An 11,452-nucleotide genomic window follows, 5' to 3' on the forward strand; every position below is an offset into this window, starting at 1 on the left:
GTGTACTACAATTCTAATAACTATACAAGAGACATTAAAGTATTCCAGATGTTTATTTTTCAGTGTACAGTATCATATATTTAATGTTAAGAAATAAGGCCCAAAGATTATAAAATATGAATAGTGTTGGCTAAATAAATATTTGACTAAGAACAAGGCGCATTCTAAGCCATACTTCATGGAGTTACAATGAAGTTTGGGCATGTTAACAGGAATATCTTAATGTTTTATGACTTACAACTCTTTTGGTCTGTTCAACAGAAATTGAACCAACTGAAGCAGAATTTCATCATTAAAGCCTTTTACATTACCATCTTCCACAACATCATATAATGGCTTACTCTCTGTACCCCAACAGATATTCTTCCGAGGGTTATTCTGAATAGTTTCTACAGTTAATGCTAAAGTATTTAGCTGGTAACAAAAGAAAGCGAAGTACTTTCCATCAGTCACTACTGCCTGTGATACAAAAGGACGGGTCACATCTGCTTCATTCCAGAATCCTACAAAATAAAAAAACACTAGTTATATAGGACTCAGAACTCCTACCAGCACACACATCTAAACCCAGATCCCGAAATGCAGAAAAACAGCAGGAACCGCAGCAACCTTTTTGTAGAGGGGAGAAAAATCCTACCTGCTTTAAGAACACAAGCATTCCTCACATAGGCTAACAATGATAATATAGAAGACAACCACCTATTAAGGATCTTTTCAAGATCAAAAAGACAGTGGTATATTTAGATTCTGTACACAGTTCCCTATGACAGCCAGGCAGCAATCACAATGTTAACGTATGCTGACTGTTATAAAACCAAATTGATCTTACATATGTAATTTTGAAAGTCACCTGGAAGTTGTGAATGCATTAAGTCCTGCAAGCAATCAGAGGGGAAAAGCCTTTTGGCTATCCCACTCTTTCACAGGGCACTGAATATTTGTTTCATGGTAGAATAGTTTATATTCCTGTATGCATAACTGGTTACAGTAATTTGCCAGACAACACAGAATGCTATGCCAATATGAATTCACACTTCAAACAATCCCTGATGAGCATTAGTCTTCTAACAGATTTTTCTTTAAGTATTTATGTATGTAGCAGGATCATGTTCAATGACACTAGAAATCAATACAGAACAAGAAGAAAAAATTTCAGAGATTTGAATCATGTTGTCCTCATCGCTTTAACAACTGTAAACGGCTTTGATGCTGAGACTTGTTTGGCTTCAATACTTCATGTCCACAAAAAAGTCAAGCTTTAACACACATTTGCCATTACAAACACAATTTGATGCAGAGCCAACAATATACATACGCTAGTCAAAGAATTTTCAATGAGTTGTTTCAGAACTGATAATACAGATCAGCAAAGTAGCTTCTAGTACCACTAGCTAGCAATTGCAATTACATGCATTAAATTCTCCTCTACTTCCCTTTGTCCAATGCCAAGATCTTACTGTAATATGTGCATGTCATTCAATGCACTGAGGACACCAGACTACCAGAAGACAGCTTTCTTTCAGTATCCATAGTACCAAGCAAGAAGTTCTCATGCTGGAACTTACACAGATATTGGTAAACACCTGTATGCCATGGGAAGAAGTAAAATAAGCTCTAAATTCAAGAGTGACATTTTGTTTAGAACAACATATTTAAGAGATAAGAACTAAAATATTTCCCGAGATAGTCTTAGACTAATACATTTTACTGTACAGACCTTGATTTCCATAGCAACTACTTAGCATTCCATTATGTACAAAAGGAACTCTTAAGTTTAAAGACTGCATTCTATTAATTGGAAATACTGCTTACGACATACTTCCAAGACCACATAGTGATTTTTGCAGTCAAGATCTATTGGCTCTTCATTGGCATTAGATTTCCAAATTTGATTTCCAACTTTACTTTTCCATTAATCATTACTCTAATAATCAATACTCTACATGTACAATACAACAGAATACACAATACAGTAAGGAAAACTGTCCATCATGTATATTCTATTTCACAGGTTTTGTAACTTCAGAGCAGGGACTCTGCATAAAGCAGAAGCAACAAGTAAGGGGAAAAGAGAACCTCAGATTGCACAAAGCATTCTTGACCTCTTTACTTCCTACACACAGAGTTTCTAACAGAACATGAATATATACATACACACACACACTTTCATTTAGAAAGTGCACTAGGATAAATAAGAGGAATTTCCTCTCGCTACAGTAGCGGTTCATGATTCAAAAGAATTTCAAAGAGACACTTATGCCGATACTTGTTCAGATTTGAATTTATCTGTTAAGAGAATCACCAAGTGACAATAAAGCTTTATGAAAATATTCCTGGTTAAGGCAAGCTTTTTCTTCTGATGTATTACAATTTGTATAAGGCCTTTCTCTTTATTTTAGACTAAGAAACAAAGGCAAGCTACAGAAAACTGTTTTATCAGTTATGTTCTTCTGCATTTCTGGCAGTCAATCTTACCAACAGCAGATGATCAGAAAAGCATACTGAAAGAACAAAAGAGAAACCATTGTAGTAACTCAAACCATTTTTACTTGAATGCTTGAGAGGACCTGGTAAGAATAAGACTTTAATGTAAGTTCAGTTTTAGTTTCTCAATCAGCATAAAATTTCAATTTGAAACTAGTACCACGCTAACAATATCTGAAAGCATCCTCATTTTCAGAAGATATGTCTTCTCCAAACCACTACAAACTGTAACAATTACTTTATATTAGTATCCTAAACAATAGCTTTCTATATGATATGTATTTCCTAAGTGAGAAGACAGACTATTATTCAGTACTTCGTATATAGTAACCCACCACTTACGCCAGAAGAGGTTATTCAGTCTGACAGTATTTTTTAGGGGAGAAGGGGAGCGTCAAACTATTACACACACTTTTTAGAACAGCGACATCTCAGATGATCAAAACTGCAATACCCATTTTTTATTTTGAGCAAGAAGAAAACAGAAGACTGATCTGGGTTATCCATTCAGGTCTTCTGGGATTTTCAGACACAACATAGGCATAGGTTCCTGAACTAATGATGGCATTTTTCTTTCATTGGTTGTAGTTTGATAAAACTGACATTTCTAAAACAGACTAATTGTAGATTTTTCTGAAACAATGAAAATACTTAAACAGCCTCAGACCTATTCCCTTTCCCCATCACAAAGCTTTGCTTTGCCAGCAAGTGCATCATTGAGGGTTTTTTGCACAGATTTAGTGTTATATACAGAAAAAACACTTTTCCACAGAATTAGTTCTCCCTGACTCTAAGTGCTTTAGATAAGAGAAAAATCTTAAAATACTCGCCTGTATAAACCCTGCTTCATTCATTGAATCAATTAAATTTTCAAAGACCTACTTAGAGGATGCTCTTCAGAAGAGGCATGAAAAAGGAGAGAGAAAAAAGGCTAGAGAACATTACAGTTGGCGTTCATTGCCAGAAAGATTTTTATAGATTGACTGTCTCACCTTGATACATTGCTTGTGCTGCTGTCCAGGCAAAGAGACTTGCAATACCATTAGCTCGGTAAGTAACTTCAATCTGATCTTCAAGATTCACTTTTAAGAACCTCTGCCTTTTTAGTTTATCAGGAATAAGATGAAATTGAGTGTGCCCATAACAGCATGGATCTGCCACCTTTGATCCTGTGACCCCAAAAAGAAAAAAAGTCAGAGTCACTCAGTCAGTAAACGCTCTTCATTACACACACAAACATGTCTTTACTATCAGGTCCATAAAACTGAAAATTACACAGTTCTACAATATAGTTTCAAAATGTTGTAACTTCTCCATTCCTGGATGAGACTGGAGGGCTTGCCCAAGTTCAAAAGGCTCCTAAGAATTAAGATACTAAAATGTCTTTGAAGAAGTATCAAAATTCAAAGCCAGTTTTCTGCTAGTTTTGCATCCAGTCCAACTCCTTCAAGTGGATCCTGAGACAAGGCACACCATATGCAGAGGTGGATGCTGCTCCCCATTACTTGAGGTTTTGAGATTCCATCTTGGGCATTCTACTGAAAAATAGACCTTGGATTTTTCTCAGAGACAGAATAGTATGTTTGGAGGCTGCAGAGACACACAATTAAACTCTCACCTGCTTCTGCTTTTACTTATTACCATAAACCTAAAGTTTCTCAATGTTTAAAACCATCTGACTCAAAAACTCTCATGAGAATCAGTAACATACTCAGAATGTCTCCTGTACTGTGAGTATGTGGGAAGCAAGATTTGAAAGGACTATCAAAGTTTGTGAACAGCCTCATTTTTTTCTCATGCGAAACAAAAAAGCATTAGAGAAAAAAATCTTTTATATTCAAATTCAGTATTCACAGTACAGTAGTAACAATACAATTTCATTTTATGGATTAATAACAGCTCTCCCAATAGATTTTCTTCAGTGAAGTAATTATATATCCCCCATGTGTTCATATATATGCACGCACATGCACACACACACACCTGCTTTCATTGTTGATGGGAGGAGCAAGGTTAGGGGGTTTTATTATTTTTATTTTTAAAAGTCAGCATTTCATGACTAGAAACTCTTACCTATAAATACCTTGTTTTCATATTGCTTTTTGAATAATGGCAGTTTGGATGGTTTGTGATCAATAACAGGAACATCTCCAAGATCTGACTCGAGTGGTACAACCTTGAAGAAAGTGGAAGAAAAAAAAAGCCAAACAGTAAGTCACACATTTCTTGACAAGTCATTACATAATACGTCGCTTTCTGTTTAGACAACAGAACATAAAAGTCTTGTTTACATATACCTATATCTAGCTTCAACCCCGCCCACCCACCCCCAAAACCCCACAATACTCATAAGACACTTGCAACAAAAGTTCCTGTCTTATGACAAGCATTAGTACTGGCATCTTCCACTGATCCCTTTTAAGTCTTAATTTTCCACAGTATACAAACAACATTGTGGGGTGTGATGCTAACAAAGCCACCATTTGGTACTACCTTCAAAACCTGGATCCACTTCTGTACAAGAGGATGAGCAAAAATATCTCTAGCAGCAGTCATTAAACAAATCTGAGCCAGCAGAATGAGCTTACAGATATTCACTGCTTTTCACTATGCAATATTTTTATGGGGTACTAGGTATCTTAAAATAAAGTAGGTGCAGGTCCAGTTCAAATCCATGGACATTTAAAAAAAACTGACAGTTTAAACAATTTACATTCCCAGTAGCACTGGTGCAGACACACATGATTGCATTCTATACTACCTGCAGATGAGCTGAGTCTCAGATAAATCTGTCAGACAGATCATTGGAATCATAACATTTCACAGATTCTATTTACAACCACTTGTGGGATTTGGCTGCATTGACGCTATTAAGGCAGTAAACAACTACAGAGCAAAGGCACATCCTATAACAAGCAGTTAGAGCTTCTTATATCACCTACATGTGTTGCAGTTTTGGCTTTATTTGCCCAGACATTTGTCCTCAAAATGGCAACAGCACTAGCCTAAGCAAAAGGTACACCTGAGTTAACAAGAAACACTCAGCATTTAACAGTAAGTGGAGCACAGTCTTCCATTTGTGGTGGAACAGGGAAAACCAAGACTCTTTCAGGCTACGCAATTACCACTGTGTAACCCTACAAGAGGTCAGAATATTTAATCAGCTTCCAGAAAACCTCAGTTTTCAAGAAAACAATTAGTAAGCCGTAGTATCAAGTAACAGAGCTCACATTCAGATTATATGTGCTCTCTCTCACTCTATTCCTTGCATCTCCATTTGTTCCATCTTCTTGTTCTCCTCTGAGGACAGTACTTTCTCATTCATACAATGTTCCTTATTCTTGTCTTCTCTCATAGTCTTGCCTCCTCTCATAAGTAGATGCATAAAAGTTGAAGGCTCCACTTAACTAAGCATAACAATGTGTAGTGAATCTAAAGCACACAGATGACCAACTTGCAGTTTAGAAGAATGTCTCAATATCTGTAAAGCACTTCGCACAGCAAGGCCAAGCAAAGAGCCGTAAGACTTGAAAAATACACAAATACACTACATAAACAATTAATGGAGCCTCCACATACTACCTATCACATGGAAGTTTCAGCCTTGGTCAGAAACATCACTGTTGTGAAAGTAAATACGATGAACTTGCTAATGAAAATATTCACACCTCTGGGAGTTGCTTTGGTACACGGATCTGGAGGCGTGGGTGGTCATCTATCTGAAATCGCACAGGATCAACTCTACCTTTTCGATATCCATGAACAACAACTTCCTCACCATGATGCCAGTAATAGTTAACCTCAGGATTTAAGTCTGAAACAGAAAGTGGGGGCAGGGTCATCCATTTGTGTATAAAACTGTCCCCACTCCTGCTCTGTAGGTGCAGTAAAACTGCACAACCGAAATCTTTCTGCATCTCATAAGTTTTAAAAATAAGAACAAGGAGAAGTACTACTGATGTTTAGAACAACCCAGCTCCACCAGTGACATTCCTGCAGGGTTCACAAACCAGCCCCATCGCCCAGAGCCCCTCTCCTCTCCCGCCCCCCCGCCCCCCCCCCCCCCCAGCTCCACACCAAGGGAGGAGGCAGCCAGCAGCGGGTTGCGACCACACAGGAAGGCAGCAAGTGAGGACACCAGTTGCGTGAGGAACGGGCCGGGCGTGTGGTCCTGATCGCGGTAGAGGAACGGCCGCTTCTTGTTCTGGTAGAAGCTCTCCTGCAAGAGGGCGTCGCAGGCGAGGGAGCGCAGCTCGCCCAGATCCAGATCCGCGGCCGGTACCGCTTCTGCCGCGGCCACCGCCGCCTCTGGCTTCAGAGCTCCCGCGGTCGCTCCCGCCGCGGGCTCCGGCGCCGCCGCTCCTGGCTCCGAGGCTCTCCCGGTCGCTCCCGCCGCGGGCTCCGGCGCCGCCGCCGCCCCTGGCTCCGGGACACTCGCGGGCTCCGGCGCCGCCCTCAGGGGCAGCCCCGGCACGAAGACGGTCTTGGTGAAGCTCTGGTACCAGCGGTCGGCGTTGATGGCGAAGGTCTGCGGGTAAACCATGTACTTGGGCCGCTGAAGCAGCCCGTAGAGCCGCAGCTTCTCCTCGATCGAGGCCGCATCATGCACCCGCTGGTGGAAATGCTCCAGGCGCCGCCGCTTGGCCGCTTTGCTCTTCGCTGTGGCGGAGGCCACGATGGGCGGGTAGAGCGAGTCCGGGGGCACCGGGGCCGCGGAGGATTCCGTCTGCGAAAGCCAGCACCGGCCGTGCCAGAGCAACCGCCACCCCCTGGAAGCCGCCATTTCGTAAGGCGGCGAGACTGCGGAAGGCACAGCCTTGGGGACTCGAAAATATGATTGGCCGCTGGAAATCACGTGAACGGGCCAACCTTCCAATCGCCAGGCTGCTGAGAGAGGTAGCGCGCTGCCGGGAAAAAAAGGGGCAGGGCCTGTCTGCGAGTCACGCCATTGCAGCTGCTTCGTCCCGCAGGCGCAGCGTCTTCCGCATGCGCTGTGTATGCCTCCCCGCTCTCTGGGGACGGGAACTACAGTTCCCGAAATGCACAGCGGGAGCCAGCCCGGAAGCGCCCCTGGAGGGGGCGTCGCTGGGGGTGCGGAGGGCGCGGGGCGCGGTAGTGGCGGGGTCCGCCGGGCTCCTCTCCCAGCCCCCAGCCCGCCCCGTGGGAGGTGTCGCGGGAGCTCGGGGATCGCGGGTGGCCCTGCTGCCGTCCGCACTGGCCCAACGCACAGCCCTCCTGGCTGCCTTCGTCAGCCGTTTGTTCCTGACCTGCTCCCTCAGCTCCTGACGTGCTTTACGCTGGGCAGCGGCAAAATGTGGTTACCTTGTGGGCGGCTGCCACCCCCGTCCTGCGGTGGCTGATGGCCTGTGTGTGACAGCCAGCTCTCCCCAGTGCAGCGGGCGTGTGGGTGACCCGTGCCACACTAAGCCTGCCGCAGCCCGCGCAGCCTTGGCCTGCGAAGGTGCCTGTGGTGCACCTGAGCTGCTGTGGGCCTCGTAGCTGGAGAGGATCGGCTCGGTGACACATAGGCGTTGCTGATTAGCAACGGGACAATCTAATCCTGTCAATGCCGCAGGCATCTGTACAAAGGGTTATATCGTATGTGTCATGTTTCAGTTCTGGGAGTATCGGATATAGCTGCAGTCTTTCAGAGGTGGTTGGGAAGTTAAACCTCAGAAATCCTTGATAGGATTAACAAATGATATTAGTCAGTGATTAAGCTAAGATATAAAATAGGCTTTCTGCAACATGTAATACAGTCTTTGTACTACTGAAGAGTTTTTTGGCAGAGAAATGGATGTCGCTGAAGCTCCATCTTTGTCCAGCTAATGAAAGACTTACCTGGTCACTGTCCTTTCTTTTTCCTCAGTATTAGTCTGTACTTCAGAAGGAGCCCTACATGTTGGAATGGAATAATGTTGCACAGACAATGAATCTTTACCCTCTTCCATTCAAGAAGATGAAGATTTTTGAACCAAAGTAATTTTCTACATATTCATGTTCAGGAGATAATTAGGCCCCTAAGCATTGAAAGATCATTCCATCTAAAGGACAGAGATAAATTCTTTCTAAAATAAAAAAGAGACTCTTTGAACCATTTTCTGTTTAGAACTTCTATTGAGGACAAAAGTTTATACAAATTAAGAACTATAGCAGAAATACAAGACAATTTATTGACAAAATCTGAAAAAGCTTGAATAGGTATGATTCAGTCCAAGACAGATGGAACACAAGTCAGCTTCGTTTTCTCTACATACATGAAAATAAATATTGAGGTGGTCTGTTCTGTTGCACTGTAGAAAAGACTGATGTTTACAGGCTGGTAGTTACCCACAGCACAAAGTATACACAGAAGTAACAGCCTGTCAGAAACTGCAAAGTCTGTGAAGCTGGCTTTAATAAAAGGAATTCAACTATACCAAAATATGATTTATTATGACAGTTGTTTATGAAACTGGAAATAAGCTAAAATTGGCATGCTGACACTTCAAGGAGAAGCAGTACAGTTACTCCTTTTTTTAGAGACAGTTGGAAAAGTTGAGGGGATTTCTCTTTGAGGGTCAGATAAAGTTTACTATTATTCTTACTAGTGTTCTTTCATTTGCTTTTTTTTTACTTGAGCCCTCCCCGTATTTTGGGGAGATTTCTTTCTATATTTCCATGGCGTGTCTTTATTTTCTGAACTGTCTGAAGCATTTAGAATGACTGGGGGTTGGAAGTGAAATTATGAGTGGAGCTAGTGTAGAAGGCATTTATATCACAGATAATCTACTCCCTTTCATTAGCTTTAGCCTAGCTTTCCACTTAATGGCAGGTCAGCACTCTAGTTGTTTTGGGGGGGGGGCGGTTCAGAATACATGACAAAGATTGAAATAGAGGGTTTTGGACTGAGATTTTCAAATAATACAGAATTTAAAATCGTTGTTTTCTTTAGTAGGAAGGAAAATACTCTTAATGAGTAGGTAAACAAAAGCTTTACTTCAGTTAAGACTAACAGGATATTTATAAAAGACATTTAAATGTCAAGTTTGCAAGTCAGTTAAATATCAGGCACTTAAGGGTATCCACTTTTAATTTTTAATCCAACTACTCTCTTCACCATAAGGGAACAGGTCAACGAACGAGGTGAACAAATCAAAGTGGGACAGCCATATGAGTCTGAGGATTTTAAGTCTTTTTCTCATAGGCATAAGATCCTCTCAGCAATTACAGACTTCTCTCTCCCCAGGAATGTAAATGAAATTTGACTCCTCCTTTGGAAAGAGCACTTAAATCAGAAGGGACAAGAACCTTAGATTAGGTGAGTGACCATATAGGGAGCAACCTCCCTCATCTTCCTCATCCCACATACTAAAGTTTCCATTCGCATCTGGATTACTTTTTTTTCCTTGACTCCTAAAGGACACTGGCCAAATGTGGCCAAGGTAAAGTTACTGAATCTATTCCCTTGTAATCGCAGACAGACACACTATGTTACACAAACTCTTACATAAAATCACCACTACAATTCTTAGGCTTTTTGCTCCTGCAACTCCTGTTTCAGTTTAGTGGTTAGAAATGTTCTTCTCATTTCATGCATAAATGTATTCATAGTCAATTTATACTGTGTTGTCCTTGTGCAAACATCATCCATTAGCTTAATTAGCTTTTTCCCTCTCCAGTGTTTGCCTTCTAAAATATTGATGGAGACCAGTCATATCACCTGTCAACCCTCATTTATAGAGACTAAACAAGCTCTTCCAACAGAGATAGCTCTCTATTTCCCTGATCATCCTGACAGACCTTTCTTGCATTTCCTCCAGTTTTGCATTTATCACAGAGATATGTGACCAGACTGTACCCATTTTTTTCACACAAGAAGGCTGTTTTGCATGAGGATTACTAACACTTTACCACCGTTAGAAAGAACTTTCTTGTCATGTCCTCAAATCACAAGTGCCTTCTTCACATCCTTACAACATTGTGAACAATTTTTTTATAAGATAGATTTTTAAACCTTAGAGAAGTTCAGTATAGAAACTTAGCATAAGTTATAAAGCACTTGAAAGTTTAAAGGACTGATTTTATTTTCCCTGCTTTATTCAAAAGATTTGAATGTTTCCTGCACCCTGATACTTACTCTATAACTAGGTAAGAGGTGTCAGGAACTAGTGCTATGCTTTAACCTACACTTAAAATCCCTGAACTACTGTTGCCCTGGTCACAGGTCAAATTTATTTGCTAGGTGTACAATGTAATATTACTTGTCTTCATTTAGGAACTGCAAGGGCTTGGACAGAAGAGCCCAATAAACAGTGTGGTTGACTTATTGACATGCGTTGCTGACAGCTCTGTGGTAGGTTTTTAGTAGCAATGTTATCCTACGATGGATCTCTGAACACTCACAGAGTTGAGAAAGTATGATTTTCCTTGTTTTCATTTACAGAAGGAAACTCTCTACAGTTTCTAAATTATACTAAGCCTCTAAACCCAAAGCATCTTCGTGTTGGTTAAATAAATGCTTAAAAAGATCTTGGATTAGCAAATTGATACCTTGCCTAAAGTGCTTGATACAAATGCTAGAATGAATGCTGTAGCTTAGCTATAAATCTCTAAAGTAGAAACTAGAACGAAAATAGCATCTCAGTTCCAACTAGAAAGTTATTGGAGAGGATTAATTAGAAGCCTCAAGGCAGATCTGGGACTCCTGCAATTCTAACCTACCCTATAGGGTTAATGTAGAAATTATTCTGTGTTTCTGAAATTTGGAAATCAGACAAAGTACATGCGAAGTGCACTCACTCAGAGATGGGATTGCATAGACACTAATTACTGGGCAGGCTCAATATCTCTTATATACAGGTATAGAAGCTGCTTAAATGCAAAAAACATCTTCTTCCCTATTCTCCACTAGAAGTGCAGGCACAGCCCAAATAGGATCACATTTTTTGCCAGGGTAAAATTTAAACAGTAAATTAGAAAAAAGTCC

At 41.1% G+C, this 11,452-nt stretch overlaps 1 protein-coding gene across 1 annotated transcript; it reads right to left on the minus strand.

Moving 5' to 3' along the window:
* Positions 1-34: 34 nt before the first annotated feature.
* On the minus strand, positions 35-7,326 carry LOC112984006 (large ribosomal subunit protein mL65). The gene is made up of 5 exons (XM_064499681.1): positions 6,562-7,326; positions 6,153-6,298; positions 4,558-4,660; positions 3,477-3,653; positions 35-503 (listed from the first exon to the last, which is right to left on the minus strand). The coding sequence occupies exons 1-5, from the start codon at positions 7,265-7,267 to the stop codon at positions 235-237; spliced, it is 1,401 nt and encodes a 466-aa protein (XP_064355751.1). The 5' UTR covers positions 7,268-7,326; the 3' UTR covers positions 35-234.
* Positions 7,327-11,452: the final 4,126 nt, after the last annotated feature.

Source organism: Dromaius novaehollandiae, chromosome W (assembly GCF_036370855.1).
Source record: "Dromaius novaehollandiae isolate bDroNov1 chromosome W, bDroNov1.hap1, whole genome shotgun sequence".
NCBI classification, from domain to species: Eukaryota; Metazoa; Chordata; class Aves; order Casuariiformes; family Dromaiidae; genus Dromaius; species Dromaius novaehollandiae.